Genomic DNA, 20,079 nt, shown 5'->3' on the forward strand with positions numbered 1-20,079 from the left:
TGGTTGCAGCAACTTCTGTGGGGTTAAAAACCCGATTGCTCCTTGGGTAGGCTGGCATTCACAGTGGGCCTAATTCAGTTCAGAATCATACGCGCCATCACCTTGTAGGCAGTGCTCAAGCAGGAGACTGCGTATAACTAGAAGGCTGATCTGCAGGTTTTCCAGGCTTTAGGAACGCAGTGACTCTGGTTTCTCTCCACACATGGGGAATTGCACTGCTCTCCAGGATATTGGTGAAAAGCTGCATCATCCATTTCGATGCCAGTGGACCCAGGTTATATAGGAACTCCGGATAGATACCATCTTTTCCTGCTACTTCCCCCGCTCCCCCCAATTTTGTGGCTGCAATGGCTGCATCAATCTTTTTATTTGTGAATGGTCTAAAACATTGGGATGGTGGAGCACATGTGGACATCACTTGCTGACGTTGATGGTGGACTTGTCTGTAATACTGTATGCAGAGATGACATGAGGGTGGGGGTGCGGGGTCATGTGCTCCCACAGATTTCTTGGGACACCTCTGGCACGGGCACCCAGCAGCGAGGAGGCAGCACTCTCTCTGGCAGTGGCACTCTCCTTGTGTCCCTGCAGCCTGGGGAGGGAGGAAGCTACAGGGTGGCTGGCTGCCGGCTGAGTTCCTTCCCCACCACAGGGGGTCTGCCTCACCTTCCCTGAAGCTGGAGTCCCAGCATTGCTGCCTGCTTTGCAGACCCTCCACCGAGGTTAGTCAGGGGGTGAAGGCAGAGGCAATGTGTGGGACTCCAGCAACAGGGAAGGTGAAGTAGCCCCATGTGGTGGGAGAGAAAGTCAGCTGGCAGTCAGCCACCTTGCTGCGTCCTCCCTCCCAGCACTGCACAGACACATTGAGAGTGCCACTGCTAGGGGCAGAGCTGCCTGAGATGCCGGGCATCTGTGCCAGAGGCGTCCTGAAAATCTGAGGAACACGTGACCCCCAGAATATTCATTTGTGCCTCTGCTAGCCACAGATGTGTTGCCACTGTATGTCCACTGACTGTTTTGATGTCCACAAAAGTTTAGTAGTGATGGCATTGGCTTTCACTTGTGACCTAGTGGCAGGTATGGTATTTGCAATGAAAATGAGCTCAGTGTCACAGCCCACAAAAGCTTAGACTATTATGTGTCACAAGCAGAGAATAGGAGGGACTGAGGTGCACCAGTGCTTGAGGTCCCTGCAATGGTGGCAAAATGATTAAATGGGATACACCCAGATAAGGAGCAGCCAACATGGATTCACCCAGGGCAAGTCACGCCTGACTAACCTGATTGCCTTCTATGACAAGATAACTGGCTCTGTGGCTATGGGGAAAGCGGTGGACGTGATATACCTTGACTTTGGCAAAGCTTTTGATATGGTCTCCCATAGTATTCTTGCCAGCAACTTAAAGGAGTATGGATTGGATGAATGGACTATAAGATGGCTAGAAAGCTAGCTAGATACTTGGGCTCAACAGGTAGTGATCAATGGCTTGATGTCTAGTTGGCAGCCAGTAGCAAGTGGAGTGCCTCGGGTCGGTCCTGGGGTCGGATTAGTTCAGCATCTTCATTCATCATCTGGATGATGGGATGGATTGCACCCTCAGCAAATTTGTAGATGTCACTAAACTTGGGGGAGAGGTAGATATGCTGGAGGGTAGGGATAGGGTCCAGAGTGACCTAGACAAATTGGAGATTTGGGCCAAAAGAAATCTGATCAGGTTCAACAAGGACAAATGCAGAGTCCTGCATTTAGGATGGAAGAATCCCATGCATTGCTACAGGCTGGGGACCGACTGGCTAAGCGGTAGTTCTGCAGAAGAGGACCTGGGGATTACAGTGGATGAGAAGCTGGATATGTGTCAGTGTGCCCTTGTTGCCAAGAAGGCTAATGGCATATTGAGCTGCATTAGTAGGAGCATTGTGATTATTCCCCTCTATTTGGCACTGGTGAGGCCACATCTGGAGTATTGCATCTAGTTTTGGGCCCCCCACTACAGAAAGGATGTGGACAAATTGGAGAGAGTCCAGCGGAGGGCAACAAAAATGATTAGGGGGCTGGGGCACATGATTTATGAGGCGAGGCTGAGGGAACTGGTCTGATTTAGTCTACAGAAGAGGAGAGAGGGGGGAATTTGATAGCAGCCTTAAACTACCTGAAGGGGGGTTCTAAAGAGGATGGAGCTAGGCTGTTCTCAGTGGTGGCAGCTGACAGAACAAGGAGTAATGGTCTCAAGTTGCAGTGGGGGAGGTCTAGGGTTGGATATTAGGAAAAACTATTTCACTAGGAGTGTGATGAACCACTGGAATGGATTACCTAGGGAGGTGATGGAATCTCCATCCTTAGAGGTTTTTAAGTCCCGGCTTGACAAAGCCCTGGCTGGGATGATTTAGTTGGTGTTGGTCCTGCTTTAAGCAGGGGGTTAGACTAGATGACCTCCTGCGGTCTCTTCCAATGGTAATCTTCTATGATTCTTTGAATCCTGGCAAGTGACCCACTTCCACACACTGCCGAGGAGAGTGAAAAAAGTCCCATGGTCACTGCCAATCTGTCCTGGGAGGAGATTTATTCCCAACTCACATATGGCAGTCAGTTGGACTCTGAGCATGTGAGCAAGAGCCAACCAGCCAAGCACTTGAGAGAGATAATGCTCAAGGCCACCTCAGAACCCTCCCCTACGCTGCCCAATATGACATCTCTATCCCTGGCCATTCCTGATGCTTCAGAGGAAGGAGACAAAAAACGGTCCCAGAATACATTGGGGGGGGGGATCCTTTCCTGACTCTTGCTGGTGGGCAGATGAAACCCTGAAGCATGATCTTTAGGAATGTAAGACATAATGCAGAGATGAGGCCATGCCCCCCACCATCCCAAGTAACCCCATCATACAATCACATTCATAAATTTGTCCAGCTTTCTTTTAAAACTAATTAATTTTTTTTGCCCCCCTCAGCTCCTGTTGGGAAGGTGTTACAGAACCTCACCCCTCAGATGGTTAGAAACCTTTATCTAATTTCCAGCCTGAATTTGTTTGTGTCCAGTTTATACCCATTTATTCTTGTGCCAGCATTGTCCTTTAGCTTAAATAGCTCTTCACCCTCCCTGGTATTTACCCCTCTTATAGACATCAATCATATCCCCTCTCAACCTTCCTTTTGCTAGCTCTTTCAGTCTCCTCTCATAAGATAGGTCTTCCCTGATAATCCCAGTAGTTCTGCTCTGTTCTGGTTCCTGTTTGAATTAATCTTTCTTGAACATAGGTGACCAGAATTGCACACAGTATGCCCAAATGAAGTTTTAGCAGTGCCTTGCACAATGGCGTTAGTGCATCTTTATCTCTGCTGGAAATGTCTCACCTGATGCATTCTAGGATCGCATTTGCCTTTTTTGTAGGTGCATCAAACTGGTGGGCACATTATCATCTTGTGATTGACCAACACACCCAGGTATCTTTCCTCCTCTGTCATTTCTAACTGATAAGCATCCAGCTTGTAGCAGAAATTCTTCTTCTTAGACCCTAAGTGCCTGGCCTTGCAATTTGAACAACTGACTTTCATCCCATTTCTGTCACTCCCATCTTCAAGATCATCCAGACCTTTCTGTATGACGTTCCAGCCCTCCTCAGTATTGACGATGCTCCCAGCTTTGTGTCATCAGCACATTTCATTAGCGCACCCCTAACATAGTTGCCCATAGTGGACTCTGCTCTTCAACTCTCCTATGTCTGTCATCTCATCTGTCTCTGTCTCGCGCTCTTTCTCTGAATCTTTGATTTAATTTCTCATCTATGGTTATTGCATGGAGGTGAGTCTTGAAACCCAACAATTTCAGAGCATGTTGCAACTCAGTTCTTAACTCTTTTAGCTGGTTGCTCAACAGTCACGAACCCCTGATCTCCAGTTCTCATGAGCTTCATCCTGGTGCAGTTAGCTGCATTATCTGTAAGGTGCATAACTATCTCAATGGAGTGGATGTTATAGCCAGCCCTCAATGCTTTGAGCATCTTAAAGATTAAAACCAGTTCCTTGAATTGGCACTTAGAAAACAGTGTGGTGTGTTCTTGGTGGGTTTTCCTGGTAATGAGGCAGCTGCTGCACTCTGCTCAATCTGAAGTTTGTGTGTTGTCTCCACCTTCTGCCCCAGATAATGTGAGTTACAATGGTCCAGCCTGGAGGTGAGGAACTCATGGATCACTGGGAATAGTACCTTCTCTGAGATAAGTGGAATAATGTCCTGACATGCTAGAGAGGGAAGAATGTATTTCTTGCCACTGTTTCTATCTAAGCATATTGAATGAATTCCAAGACTTTGTACTATCTTGACAAACTGAGAATAGCTGCCTTTGCTGGATGGTGTAATCCATGTCTTGGCTAGGTTCTTAGTACATAACACTGATGGGAAGAAAGTAATTTAATCACTTCTGGGTTCAGAAGAAGTTGTGAATCTGGGTTGTCAAGCTATTGTAGGCAACAGAGCACGTACTGGCTATGAAACCTGTATTGCTGACAAAGGGGGAGAGGCTCTTCTGAAGATCTGCCATAAATACTAAGGAAGAAGGAAGGCAGAATTTTTCTCTATAGGAGGGCTTTGAGGCCTAAGAAGCAGCTGGCCCCTGACCCTTCCTGAATCCTGGAATGAATAAAACCATCGTAGTGCTGCACTGTCCACTCCAGCCAGCTCTTGTATGCAAGTTGCCAGCATATTGTGCCCAATCCTGTGACAGGTGGCAGAGAGGTTGTGCAGTGTTACTACTGAGATTTGGTTTCTGTCCATGGTCATAAGAGGTAGTTTGTCAGTACCATCCATACTCTGTGCCATAGTCAGCTTTTAAGTCTGCTAATAAATTTGTTAGTCTCTAAGGTTCCACGAGTACTCCTGTTCTTTTTGCAGATACAGACTAACACAGATGCCACTCTGAAACCTAATGTCAATGGTACATGTTCTTGCAGCTTGGTTGTCATTATGTTCTTGATTTTGCTTAGGAAGGTCTGATTGGAGAACATCAGCATTCTCTTCAGAGATATATTCACATTTTATTATTCCAAATCAGAAGTCTAACCACATGCTCAATTTGGGGGAAATAGTGTTTTAGTCTTTGTTCAATTAGATCTTTCCAGTCCTCCTGCGAGGTTTGCCATTGCTTGCTAGTCCCTGCAGTGCGACCTGCAGAGTAAACGTCACAGGAGAAAGGAAGTGACTGGATTTCTCTGTATACATGTGACATACCAGGATGCAAGCCAGACCAATGAGTAGCTGTATCAGCCCTGCCCTGTAACCTGTGGTGCCCTTACACTGCCTTGCTGCTGTAGCCCCCAGCCTAGACTGCTCAGAAACAGCCTCCAGCATGTAAGTCATCCCAGCCATGTCTGTGTGCTGCAGCCAGCCAGCCACACCTTGGTTCTCTCCAGTCTTAAAGACTACCACGGGGTGAGCCCCACACACTCCCAGTCCCAAACTTCCCCCCCAGAAATGACAACCTGCACTGCCCAGCCCTCGCCTGGACTGTATAAATATATTGAGTCTCTTATTCCTTTAAGGGAATAATATGCACACAACTTGTTACCCCAAGTGGAGTTATCCTGACACTTCAACTTGAACACATTGGATTAGAAAAAACAGTAAAACAAATTTATTAACAATGAAAGATTTTAAGTGAATACAAATAATGAGGTTTAGTGGCAGAAGTGGTTACAAGAACAATAAAAATAAAATGCTTACTAGTGCCTAACTTAACAAACTATATTGGATTCAAAGCAAGGTGTTTTTTGTTTTTGTTTTTTCACCACATGCTTTCGGCAGTCTTATGGACCAAACTCTTTAGGTCAGGACCCCTCCCCAAGAGGCCAACATCTGATTCCTTTGTCTCTTCGGGTGCAGTGAATGAGAGAGGCAAGGAGAGGAGTGCCTCTTCTTTTTACAGTCCTCTTCCCCAGTTTGAGAAGCATTTCCAGCTGGAAGCAAGGCAACAGGCAGTCTGTGTGGAATGAAACTCCATGGTGTTTCTTTGCTAAATGTAGATTTTTTTTTTTTTTGTCCCGCCCCCTTCCTGTCACAGAATGGCCACTCAGCCTTGTTTACATCTGGCTGAGTCATCAGCTTGCACTTTCTCTGAGGAACTGGTTTGGCCACTCCCCAACTTCTCTGGAAAACCTACTTTAGTCATGATCTCATTTTATGTTTATAACGTCACAGATAATGCTGCTGTGTGTATTTTGCCCTGATATTATTGATTAGCAAGTTATGAGTTTTAAATATCTCACAAGATATACCTTGTACAATAATTTTTGTACAAGAGCATAGAATGTGAACTTGGGGGCATATTCTGTCATAATATTGGTGCTGCATTTCCACACTGCCCTTTTCATTCCCCCCTCTTCTTCAGAATATTTAAATTAGCTTATGCTGAGACAAAGCGGAACTAAGGTCAGAGGTGAAGATTTTATACCCTCACTTCCGAGTGTTAGAGAATGTTAGTGTGCTTTATAGCTTTCCATTTACATTGTGGCTGGCAAGCACAGTCCATGACTCCTACATTGTGGGTTAGCAAGGGCAATCTAGTCAGAGAAATCTAGTTGCTAACAAGTAACTTTATATTCTGATTAAACCAGATAGGGAAATGGGATTGGGGATTTTTTTTAAATTTGTTGTATTACTTTACATATTTATTTGTGTTAATTTAAATTAAAAGCAGTTAACTGAAACACTAAGGATGTACACATCTTTATAGAAAACATGCACAGGAACTCAATCTCAGGGCCAGGTAGCCAGTGTGTACCCAAGGCACATCTCGGTGTGGCCCTCCTGCACAACCATGAAAATTAGAAACATAATTTTTTTTAAAAAAAGGAAAGTGTAGATTCTGTTATGATACCATGCCCAGAAGCCAGATATCAGCTTGTTGTACCATAATCTGCCCTGCTTTCACCCTAAACCACATACCAGGTGCTCATCTAAACTGCTCCTCTGGTTTAGCAGCTACCTAGGGAATCCCTCCCTGGCTGGCCATGATAAAGCACTCCTGATCAATAGTGAGGTGCTTCCTTTTCAAAATAGGAGTACTGTAGGTCTCTCTCGTTGGCTCATGCAACTCAGCCTCTGCTGAGTCTGTCAATTAGTGCAAGGTGGTAGTGAGTTTGTGATGAAGGAACTGGAGCTGAGACCCATCAGACTTACCTCCCATAGGTCCATCAAATATCCGTTAGGTAGCAACAACATTTAGTCCTTGCCGAGCTTGTCTAAATCAAAGTGGTGATTAACAGGTGGGAGGCTCTGTAGCCCAGTAGCAATGCCCAGAGCCACAGAGGTAAGTATTAATTTAAGAGCAAGGGATCCCTAGAAATCAAGTTTAAAAATCAAGCACTCTGAAGTTACGAAATGCCAGAATTAAGGCTTGTGCAACCTTAATTCAGCCCCTTGAGCATACATGTAATGATAAAGCCTGTAATTACATGATCACAAACTACTTGTTCCACAGAACCCTGCAACTTTCAGTGGATGGGGTGTGAATTATTGTTCTTGTATAACCATTATTTATTTCTTCATGGGCTTCTCTGTAGTTCTCATAACAGTATCTCAGAGCTTCACAAACACAATGAATTTATCTTCACACCACCACTGCAAGATAGGGTGCTATTGTTATCCCCATTTTGTGGGTGGGACCTGATACAGAGAGCGATTAAGGCAGGATTCCTGCTACAGATAAGAGCCTTCTTACATAATCCAGGTTTATTTTCTGAGTACAGTCCATCAGGGCCAGCTCTACATTTTTGCTGCCCCAAGCAAAACAAAACAAAAAGGCCGCTCGGACTGTGCCGCCCCAAGAATGTACAGAATGCTGCCCCTTAGCATGTGCCGCCCCAGGCATGGGCTTCCTCCGCTGGTGCCTGCAGCCAGCCCTGCAGTCCATCTTCTGAAATTTAATGAGGTAGGAATCCTGTGGAAAAAGTAACATATGACTTTGTAATTAATGACTGTATCATAATGCATATGCACGTGGGAGACAAATTAAAGGTGCATGGAGACTTAGATAAAGCATTTTCTAACATTTAAGTGTTTGACTTCACAACCTAAATAACACTTTTTAAAACCAATTCTGTCATATGCAACAGTAACAGTCATTGCACATGTCAGCAGGGTTTGAACTCTAAACCTTCAGAACGAAACCTGGGGCAATGGAGAGTAGAGGAAGAACATTTTTGTGTATCCTGTCTGCTTCAGAGTGACACTGGAGGATCATCATGTCTGGGAACCAATCTGAAGTGCAGATGGAGCCTTTGTGGTAGGCAGGCCCTGTGAAGCTGGGCACCATGCTCAGAGTAGATGAATTTTTCAAGTTTTAGCTTCAAGTCTGTACAAGTGCTACTGAGCATATGCAAATGATGACATTCTGGGTTTTTAATTTGGCCAAATCTGTGTGGATTTTTCACCGGGTTAGCAAAAAGCATCTATCTGACCATCCTGTAGCCTCAATAAGGCTTTTAAAAATACAGCCAGCTCTCCTGGACTCCATTCCCCCTCATGTTATTCTCCCAGGCGATCCTGTCCATCAGTTCCGTGAGGGAGTCAAAGTCTGCTTTTCTGAAGTCCAGGGCTCATATTCTGCTGCTCTCCTTTCTTCCTTTTGTCAGGATCCTGAACTCGACCATCTCATGGTCACTGCTGCCCAAGTTGCCACCCACTTCTACTTTCCCTACCAATTCTTCCCTGTTTGTGAGCAGCAGGTCAAGAGGAGCATGGTTCTAGTTTGTTCCTCTAGCACTTGCACTCTCCAAAACTTTCCTGGATTGTCTGTGCACTGCTGAATTGCTCTCCCAGCAAATGTCAGGGAGATTGAAGTCTCCCAAGAGAACCAGGGCCTGTGATCTGGAAACTTCTGTTTGTTGTCCAAAGAAAGCCTCGTCTACCTCCACCTCCTGGTCTGGTGGTCTAAAGCAGACACCCACCACAACAACACCCTTGTTGCTCTTGCCTCTAAACTTAACCCAAAGATTCTCAACAGGCTTTTCTCCAGTTTCATACTGGAGCTCTGAGCAATCATACTGCTCTTACATACAGTGCAACTCCTCCACCCTTTCTACCTCACCAGTCCTTCCTGAACAGTTTATACCCATCCATGACAGTCTCCAGTCATGTGAGTTACCTCACCAAGTCTCCGTTATTCCAATCACATCATAGTTCCTTGACTGTGCCAGGACTTCCAATTCTTCCTGCTAGTTTCCCAGGCTTCTTGCGTTCATGCACAGGCACCTAAGATAACTATCTGATTGCCCTACTTTCTCAGTATGAATAAGGAGGCCTCTCATGTTGCACCCTCCTCCTTGTGTTTCCTCCCAGTTTCCCACTTCCCCACTTACCTCAGGGCTTAGGTCTCCATCCCCCGGCAAACCTAGGTTAAAGCCCTCCTCACTAGGTTAGCAAGCCTGCCTGCAAAGATGCTCTTCCCTCTATTTGTTAGGTGGATCCCATCTCTTCCTAGCAATTCTTCTTCCCGGAACAACATCCCATGATCGAAGAATCCAAAGCCCTCTCTCTGACACCACCTTCGTAACCATGCATTTACTTCCACAATTCCATGGTCCCTACCTGGACCTCTTCCTTCAACAGGGAGGATGGACAAGAACACGACTTGCACCTCAGTCTCCTTTGTCCTTCTTTGCAGAGCCATGTAGTCTGCAGTGATCCACTCAAGCTCATTCTTGGCAGCATCATTGTTGCCCACATGGAGAAGTAGAAAGAGAAAGCAGTGTGAGGGCTTGATCAGTCTCGGCAGACACTCCATCACATCCTGAATTCTAGCTCCAGGCGCACGTCTTGAATTTCCCAGTCTGGATAGTAGATTTTTTTACCTTTTATATATGATATTAGAATATTATAATGTAATATTTTATATTTAAGAAGTTAAACATTTCAGTGTTTCTGAATTAATTTTTTAATGTCTATTACATGAGAGTTTGAAATTTTGACTTTTTGTTCTGATTCAGATTTCAATACTTTGGAATTTCACCGGAGATGGAAATTCCTTCTTCTAACCAGCTCTATTCAGTACCTTCATATTCAGATTAGGGATTTCTATTACTTGAGGTAAAGGAATAAGTGGTAGCAGACGTCACTTTTTTAATCTTCTATGAGAACCAACCACTAGACGTAGGGTGTTGCATGCTAATTGCTAAACCAGTGGTCTCCAAACTTTTTTGATTGCACACCCCTATCAGTAAGATTTTTTTGAGCACCCCCCCAATATATGTATATTTATTTATGTATAAATTATATTCATATACTACTGTACTAATATATTATGTACATTATAAAACATATACAAAAAATAGAACATAAAAAAGAATGAGATTAGGATGAGAAACAATATTTTTAAATTTTATTTCATTAACAGTACAAAAAACCTTTTTGCTCTCAAAAAAATTAATTTTTTTTTTTAGTGAAAGCAATGTGATTGAATATGCTTCATTATTTCTGAAAATCTTGGTTTAACACTTTGTGATACAGCAATTTGAAGGTCTGGATTAGGGTTAAGGTGTGGGCATGCAGTCAGGGTAGGGTGTGGGGTCTGGGAGGGAGTTAGGGGGTGGAAGGGAGCTCAGGGTCGGGGGGCGGGATCTGGGAGGCAGGGTCAGCTCCAGGCACCAGCTTGCCAAGCAGGTGCTTGGGGCAGCCTCTCTGGAGAGGGGCGGCACGTCCACCTCGGAGCAGAGGACCTCCTGCCGACTTGCCCCGCAGATCATGATCGTGGCTTTTTTTTTTTTTTTTTCTTTCCGCTTGGGTCGGCAAAAACCCTGGAGCCGGCCCTTCTGGCAGGGAGTTAGGGTGCGGGAGGGCGCTCAGGGTGTGGGTGTGGGAGGAGGCTCAGGGCTGGGGCAGGCAGGAGGTGCAGAGCACTTACCTGGGGCAGGTGCAGGGGGTATGCAGCGCAGCACCGCCCGCATGACCATGATTCTGGGAGCAGCCGCCCCCTGGGCAGGCAGGGCCACCTGGAACGCAGGGGCTTTAGGGGCTGCAGGGCCCTGGGCTAAGGGGGCCCCAGGGCCCTGGCTTGCAACTCTAAAGCCCCTTTCGGAATGCAGCCCTGAGTCCTCCAGCCCGTGGAGGAGCAGGGATAGCCGCGCAGCCAGCCGGCTTTGAAGGGGAAAGCGCCGCTTCTTGATGAGATTGAACTCCTGTTTCCATGGCCCCCAGATTTTGGATGTCTTTCACATACATTTTCCCCGAGACTCGTAAAAATCAATACTTTAACAATGCTGAGGGAGCCCGGGCTATGCTTCACATTTAGAGGCGTGTCCCATGAATATGAGGATGGGTGACAATCCTACCAGGTGCTCTCTCCAAGCATTCACCTAACACCTTTCCATGAGTGCTCCCCCTAACCTATTCCCTCCTGAGTGTACACACCAAACTGCTCACCATTAACCTGAAGTGCTCATTTAACCAATTCATCAGGTGATCACACTGAAGAGCTGAATTAAACAAGGAAGTTGTGGAACTCATCCAGACTCAGCCCACAAATGAAGATTTGCACAACTTAAGTTAGATGCCACTTATGGCAGCTGTATAGATGTTAAAAATATGATCCGGTCTGGCCTCCTCAGACTCCCTATGAATTGAGCGGATGGATTCCTTGGGCTCAGTTCTCCTCATTGGTGTTCAGATTTGCCAATGGACTCCTCTGGGTTTTTCAGGCTTGGAAGCCTCACCTGGCTCCTTATGTCTGGATTCTTTTCTTTGGAGATCAGATGCCCTGCTAGGCTCTGTTAGGCACCTTAGGCTTGGGTCCTTCCCGGCTGAATAAATGGAGGTACTCTCCAAAATGCCACCTATTTCTGGGGCTCCCCACCAGTGACTATTTGGTTTGGCCCAAACCTTTTTTATTTTTTTTAATTTGGAACTGCCAGTAAGCCAAAAAAAAAAAAAGTTATTCACCCAGCTCTAGACAAGATGTAATAGATAGATGAGGCAGACAAATGGGCAGGATGAGGGAGGATGAGATAACAATATAATAGGATGTATTTGCATAGATTTTCTGGGTGCACAATGCACAGGTGTAGGAAGACAATCAGTAGCAGAGCCAGTTTTGTTCAAATTTAACACACACACACAAAATCACCCTTGTGCTGAGAGCAAGCATGAAAAACTTTAGTCTAAAAAGAATGTTTGCTATGAAAGGAGCATTACCACCTCAACAATAGCATGCACTGGCATGTCTGCTGCAATAGAGGAATCATTCCCTACAGGGCCGGCTCTAGGCACCAGCAAAGCAAGCAGTTGCTTGGGGTGGCAAATTTACAGGGGTGCAAGAATCTAGCATGGGAGCTGAGAACCAACAGGGGGCCCTGGGAGCTGTAGTTCCTTGGTTAGCTCCCTGCCTATAGAGCCAACCCTGGAGCAGGGAAAGAACTACATTTCCCAGCATTTCCTCGGCCGCAATTAACAGGAAAAGGAGGGGGAAGGCGTGTGGAACTGAAACCTCACGCTGCAGCTTGCTGTGAATGGTAGGGATAGAGAGAGCTCTAGGTTTTTTGCCGCCCCTCCACCCCAGCCCTGGGCTCCCCCCGTACTCCCATGTTGCCCCAGCCCTGGACTCTCCCCCGCCCACACCCCTGCCGCCCCAGCTCTGGCCCCCACCTGCACCTCCTGCCGCCCCAGCTCTGGGCTCTCCCCCAAAGAAAGAATTGGGTGGACTAAATGGACAGTGCACCTCTCTATCTGAAGCCTAGCAAGGGAGATCCCACTAGAATTTAAAATGAAAAGTAAGGGAGGGGAGGCTCTACTAGGACTTGGGCAGCTTTAGATACAGTACCATGCACATAGGAGGATTTACACTTCTGAGCCATGGAAGCAGAAACTGACTTTTCTTTTCCAGATTTAGCTAATATTCAGAAAGGGAATGTAGCACCTGCCTTCCAGATTTGATCACCTCAAAATTCAGGAGTGCTCATGCTCAATTTGAGCAGCTGTTACTTCATTTCTCCTAAATCAAATATACTGATCCACTGTAACTTGCTGTAGAAAAAGTAGAATAAATTGAGCAAGAAATGCTTCCCAGTGGCTATTAGGACTGGAATTGCTATTTTCAACAGCCATTGTTTGTTTGTTTGTTTTTTAGCTTTTTAGTTTTAGTTTTATTTGTTTAAAAGGAAGACAGTAATATTGCATTGGCAAATTCCCCATAGAAACAAAGAATGGAACAAAAGAATAATAAAGACACCTCAACTTTTCCTCATTTATGTAGGACAGTCTTATAATATGCATCCAGATATCTTCCAATCACACAATCTGAAAATTGTTCCACTTTACTGCAGTTCTGTAACCATATGGGAACCAATCCTGTCTGTGTTCTGTGCACATCCAAAATTCCTGCTGAATGACCCGCCCTGGGAGCGAGTTACCGGTGACCCAGGGCTGGGGCGGCAGGAGGGAGCAGTTGGGGGGGGAAGAGCGCAGGGGTGGGGGTGGGGGGGGCAGCCAAAAATTTTTTTCCTTGGGGCAGCAAAAAGCCAAGAGCCGGCCCTGATTCCCTACTGGAGTGGAATGTGGATGCCAGGAGGGCTGAACAATTTGTATAATGGGGGTGCTGGGGGCCGTTGAACCAAACTGTAAACCCTGGATATGATGGAAACCGCTTCAAGCCAAGAGGTGCTGCAGCACCCCCCACACCCTTAGTTCCATCACCTATGGTGGAAGCTATTTAACAATGACTAGCAGCAGTTCAGAAAGTGAAGAGGAATCTCATGTCCACTTTAAACTACAAAAGAGTGTATTGTGGCCAAGTGTTAGAATTGCCTGGGATTTACTAGGTTTACAGCTATGCTCTTGAATGACTTTTAAACTTTAATGAGTCAAGAACTTGCTATTAAGTGTTCCCTTAAAGCAGTCAGCTTCTTCCCAGCCCAGTGACCCTAACACCATGATGGGATATTGATTTAATAGTCGTTCTCAGATAGATTAGTCTCAATTACACCAGTGGAAATCTGGAATAATCCCACTGATCTCCATGGAATTGCTCCGATTCATACTACTGTACCTGAGTTCAGAACCTGGCTCCAAGAGAGGCGATTGCCATTCACTACCTCAACATTACTTCCAGCAGCACCCTAGGGTGTCCTGGGCTTGTACAGGGCTTGTATTGAAAAATCTTAGATAGCCCCATGATAGCATGCGCAGGGGGGAGGGATAGCTCAGTGGTTTGAGCATTGGCCTGCTAAACCCAGCGTTGTGAGTTCAATCCTTGAGGGGGCCATTTAGGGATCTGGGGCAAAAATCTGTCTGGGGATTGGTCCTGCGTTGAGCAGGGGGTTGGACTAGATGACCTCCTGAGGTCCCTTCCAACCCTGATATTCTATGTCTGCAGAACATTGCAAATTATTCCTTATTGTGCCCCCAGGATCAGCATTACCATCCTGTCTTATTACTCAGGAACTTAAACTGAATTAATTAAATGAGTGAGAGATATATAATGTGGTACTGATTCTGGGCAGCAGCTCTGGAAACTTCTGGGAGTTTTTTAATTTTTATTCTGTTTATTTTCACAGTATCTACTGTTTATACAATGTCACAGCACTATAAGGTCCTTGTTCATACACGTGCACATATGCATGCTTACACATAGCCCTCTTCCACACCCACGTACCTGATAGATATGAGAAACTCTCATTAATTGTGTCCTGTGGTGGGAGTATAAGGTCCCTGGTTTCACTGAACAATTTCTAGGCCCTGGCTGAAAGCCAGGCATTGGTGTGTGGCTGAAGCCATAAAATTCTTCTGCCTTTCAAGGGTCATTCTCATGATTGTTTCCTCTTTTTCCAGTTCTTTTTGCAATGAAGGAGGATAACGAGAAGGTCCCTACATTGCTAACGGACTACATTTTAAAAGGTAAAATTTACAAACCTCAAACAACCAAAACAACCGAGACAGCTCTAGACACCAGGATAATTTTTACCAACTCAACAGTTATTATTTTCTGAAGACCAACAGTGAGCTTGGCCTTTTACAAACATATCCAGAGACCATTTCAGACTGGAAATAAGCCATACGTTTTTAACAATGAGAATAATTAACTACTGGAACAATTAGCCAAGGGTCATGGTGGATTCTGCATCACTGGCACATTTAAAATCAAGATTGGATGTTTTGGGGGAGGTTCTGTGTCCTTTGCTATACAGGAGGTCAGATTAGAGGATCATAATGGTCCCTTCTGGCCTTGGGATCTAGGACTACACTGGTCCTGGCCCAAAAAGCTTTCATCTTGACTCAAACAAAACTGCTCAGGTAATGGTAGAAACTCAAGTGGGTGCAAAAATCTTGCGTAAGTCATCATTGAACAGCTTCATGGAAAAGTGTTTGAAGACGTTGCATTGTGTCCATCAGGGAGCATAGTGTTGTTATGCTCAATGGGTTTTGGATTAAATCATACAGCCTTCAAACTGCAGGTCATGATGTGGTGCAAAGCAGCACACAAATAAATTAATTACCGTTGCTTAACATTCATCGTTTAATTTCTCGAACAGTATTTTTTCTGTTCTGTAAATAGTAATAGACATCATTCACAATCATTTAATAATTAAAATAAATTAATGAGTAATCACTTAGTTAAAAGCACTTATTTAGTATTTAGTACAAATTACAGCAAATTACTTACAGACTATACATTACTTCACTAGGGACAAGAACTGTATCATATTTGTAGACCAGTTTGCTTTACCAGAAACTATCGGATAATTTACTGGTTAATATAATTTTGAATAATTCAGTAATAAATAGAGCAACACAATGAGCAACAACAAAGGTTAAATGTGAATCACATAATATAAAAGATATGTAAAAACAGATGCAGGTAAAGGACCAATTTTATCAGTTTCCCCCTTGAGGAGCCTGTCTCTCACTGAGGCTACATCTTCACTACAGGGGGCGGGGGGGTGTCGATTTAAGAAACGCAAATTCAGCTACGCAAATAGCGTAGCTGAATTTGACGTATCGCAGCCGACTTACCCCGCTGTAGGGACGGTGGCAAAAATCGACCTCTGCGGCTTCCCGTCGACAGCGCTTACTCCCACCTCCGCTGGTGGAGTAAGAGCGTCGATTTGGGGATCGATTGTCGCATCCCGCTGGGACGCGATAAATCGATCCCCGAGAGGTCGATTTCTACCCGCCGACGATTCAGGCGGGTAGTGTAGACCCAGCCTGAGCTTCTTTATACACCTTCTGCCAAAGGTGATACAACTTCATTCCAGAGCCCAAAATGTTAATTAAAAATTTAAGTTTACAAATTTAGGTACAGGGATCTCTTTGACTTATCCAATCATGGTTTCAAATTCAGGGGTAAAACATCAATTCCATTGGTCAATTGGACACACGTTCCCTCCATAATTGTATTTTGTTTGCTGTGTAACTTCCATTTCCCACCTATGTGGTGCTGGTCTATTCCAGGCAGTCAGCCGTACTGGGCACACAAGATGAGCCCTCTCTGAGGGTTCCGTCTTGTCCTTACTAAACCCCAGCTTGGTTGCATGGCCCTGAGGGCATCACACTGGTAAACCAATCTCATGTGCTTCTCCATGCAGCAATCCACAGTAGCTACCTACCACCAGCCATGAAAGTGCCTTACCAGTACCTGAGGTGTCTTGGTCCTAAAAACAGAGTCCTCTAGAACTCGCACCAAGGGGAAACACATTCGGGTTTTGTAGATATTTCTCTTTTTAGTTAGTGGTAGAGAGACATAAACCTGCATGGCCCCTCTAAGAGGGCTGCAGTCAGGAGTTAGCATAACTACCGTAGCCAACTCAAGGAGGACATAAGCTTCTTTTAATACTTGTGTCTCATCCTTATATAAATCTAATATTTGTTTGTCAGTGACATGATCCAGCACTTTCCCTGCCTCCAGGTCTTAAAAAACTTCTTTAAGTCTCATTAATATGTACATACTGTGACGGGTTGGATCACAGAAACACCCTTGGGAACTGCCAACTGATGTGCCAACAATATTTCTGCCCCTGCTTTCCCTGCCAGCCTGGGACTCCAGCACCCTGTCTTTTTGAGCCAGACATGCCAGTCTGCTCCAACACAGACCCAGGGTCCGAACCACATGCCCCAAAGCTGCAGACTTAACTAAAAGCAACTTACAGAAGTGTTCCTGTCTTTAACGCTCAGATGCCCAACTCCCAATGGGGTCTAAAACCCAAATAAATCAGTTTTTATCCTGTATAAAGCTTATATAGGGTAAACTCATCAATTGTTCACCCTTTATAACACTGATAGAGAGATATGCACAGCTGTTTGCCACCCCCCCAGATATTAATACTTACTCTGAGTTAATTAATAAGTAAAAAGTGATTTTATTAAATACAGAAAGTGGGATTTAAGTGGTTCCAAGTAGTGACAGACAGAACAAAGTGAATTATCAAGTAAAATAAAATAGAACACGCAAGTCTATGTCTAAGAAAACTGAATACAGATAAAACCTCACCAGTTCCAGTAAGCATCCTTTTACAGACTAGTCTCCTTCTAGTCTGGGTCCAGCAATCACTCATACCCCCTGTAGTTACTGTCCTTTGTCTCTTTCAGGCATCCTTGGGGGTGGAGAGGCTATCTCTTTAGCCAGCCGAAGACAAAATGGAGGGCCTCCCACAGGCTTAAATAGACTTTCTCTTGTGGGTGGGGGGCCCCCCTCCTCTCTCCCATGCAAAGTCCAGCTCCAAGATGGAGTTTTGGAGTCACATGGGCAAGTCACCTGTCCATGCATGACTAAGTTTCTTACCAGCCAAATCACATTCCTGGGAAAGCTCCAATGTGGGTTGGCATCTTCGAGTTCATTGTTGACTCAAGTGGTTCTTGACTGGGCACTTAATTTGCACATTCCTTTCTCAAGAAGCTGACCAAGGCTGTCAAGCAAGTATACAGCCAGTATTCCTAACTTCAAGTACAAAAATGGTACATGCATACATATAGGAGGAATGTATTCAGTAAATCATAACCTTTACATAGATATGTTACATGGCATATGTAGCATAAAACATATTCCGTTTATATCATATATACCTTCATAAGCATATTCCCATGAAGCCTTATGGGATACACCATCACACATACCCTTGCCCCACACATTACCGCCTTAGCCATAGTATGGTTTTCAGCCTCATCATTATTATGCCCAATTAACTGATTAACCTTTTCCAGGGTTTCATTTAGTGCAGTGGTTTTAAAACTTTTTTTCTGGCGACTCAGTTGACGAAAATTGTTGATGCCCCCCCCAGCTAAATGGGGAGCCGGTGCTCAGGTCGGGGACAGTATGCAGAGCCCTATGGCCCCCCCCAACCCCCCGGAGCCAGACCTGCTGCTGGTCACTTCTGGGCTGGCCACTAGCACGACCTCTGGGACTTTTAATGGCCCGGTCGGCAGTTCTGACCAGAGCCGCTGTGACCCAATGCCTTACATTCCACGACCCAGTACTGGGTCGCGACCCGCAGTTTGAAAACCACTGATTTAGTGCCTTAGAAATATTATACGTATTTATTATTGTAACTCCTCCTTCAGAGTAGGCGTATGGTACTTGCAAGTCCATTTTACCAGTGTCTCTAGTGTAATTGTAGCCAAATGCATCTGTCTAGCCCTTTGACCACATTGAGTCTCCTTAATACCAAGTTCATACATAGCAGGCATTGGAATTCCGGTTGTCTTGGGTTTCATCCGACCGCCCACTTGCAGTTGTAGTCTGTGATGAGTTTGCAGAGTCTGGTGGCTGGGAGTTCCAGATTGTTTGCTTCACTTGGTTCCGTTTGCATGATCCAGACCCATAGTCCCACAGACAAAAATATTCTAGTAACAAAGCCATTCTGTAAAACATCAATAATAGCAGTATCCTGCTTCCCCTTTAAACATTTTCACCTGATTAATGTGTAGCCATTTGTCCCACATCTGCTTTCCTTTATCAACGCACACCACGTACACCGTCAGGCTGTTTTTTTCCCCCACAACACTATAAGGACCTTCCTAACTAGGTTGCCAGGGGTGTCCTTTGATCTGAGTCTATTATCCAGGGGAGCCCCCATCTTGTAAAGACTTGTTCTAAATTAACCATACTAGTTTTAGGTAATAGTCCAAGATAGTCAATTTGCAACCTAACCCAAGGTCCTTCTGTTTGTTGATATCCTAATTTGGCCTTGTTTTCTGTAGACCCTGGATTAGTTTGGACACATACCAAACAGTTCTCAATATAATGTTTAACGACTTGCTTCATCTGTAGCAACCAACCTATTTGCTGAATACGAAACACTGTTTTTTCAGTTCCCTGATGCCCTCCAGTTGGCCGTTTATGATATATGTATATAAATGCAGATTGCAGGCCTTTAGGGATAATCCACACCCATGCATCTGAGCTTGAGCCATCCATCCATTTTCTCCCCAGGGGAACTGTATTATCCTTAGTGGGGTCCCCTTATGTTGTGAGGGTTCTGCACCTCCAACAAGTTTTTGTACGGTGGCGTCTCATTTCTGCAGGCCTGCCAACTCAAAACCCTTCCATTGTACTTTAACAGCACTGACAGGACCTGAGCTGCATTTTCAGCCTTTTTTTGTTCCACTCCACATCCAGGGATGATTTAGCCTTTACCACAGCCAGCATCATTCCTCTATCCCTTTTGCCAGAGGAATTGACATTATACACTTTTGCATTTATAAACACCAATTATGAAAAGAAAAGATTTGACTGCTTAAAATCAAAGGCGCTTACAATGTATAAAATAAAATATAACAAAATAACCTTGTATCTTAGAAACTTATTACAACCTAAAAAAAAAAAATAAAAAAATTAACAGAGGTCTTTTTAGCTTTAATTTTTAAAAAAGTTGATATCACAGAAAAACACAAGTTTTTATATAATTCTGTGCAAAATTAGTTTGTTTTTGTTGCAATGAATATAAAACCCCACATAAAAATGGTCATAGGACACAGAATGTACACAACGTATAAAAAGAAACAATATAGAAAAGCAACAGAGGGTCCTGTGGCACCTTTGAGACTAACAGAAGTACTGGGAGCATAAGCTTTCGTGGGTAAGAACCTCACTTCTTCAGATGCACTGAAGA

At 44.7% G+C, this 20,079-nt stretch overlaps 1 protein-coding gene across 4 annotated transcripts in view; it reads left to right on the forward strand.

The window, feature by feature from the left end:
- FEZ1 (fasciculation and elongation protein zeta 1) overlaps positions 1-20,079 on the forward strand; it is a 152,224-nt gene that overhangs the window by 119,688 nt on the left and 12,457 nt on the right. For all 4 annotated transcript variants that reach the window (XM_034754586.1, XM_034754583.1, XM_034754584.1 and 1 more), the window contains one exon: positions 14,807-14,872. In XM_034754586.1, coding sequence (XP_034610477.1) covers positions 14,807-14,872 — 66 coding nt within the window. The remainder of the gene's footprint in view (positions 1-14,806; positions 14,873-20,079) is intronic.

This window comes from Trachemys scripta, chromosome 21 (genome assembly GCF_013100865.1).
Source record: "Trachemys scripta elegans isolate TJP31775 chromosome 21, CAS_Tse_1.0, whole genome shotgun sequence".
Taxonomy (NCBI): Eukaryota; Metazoa; Chordata; order Testudines; family Emydidae; genus Trachemys; species Trachemys scripta.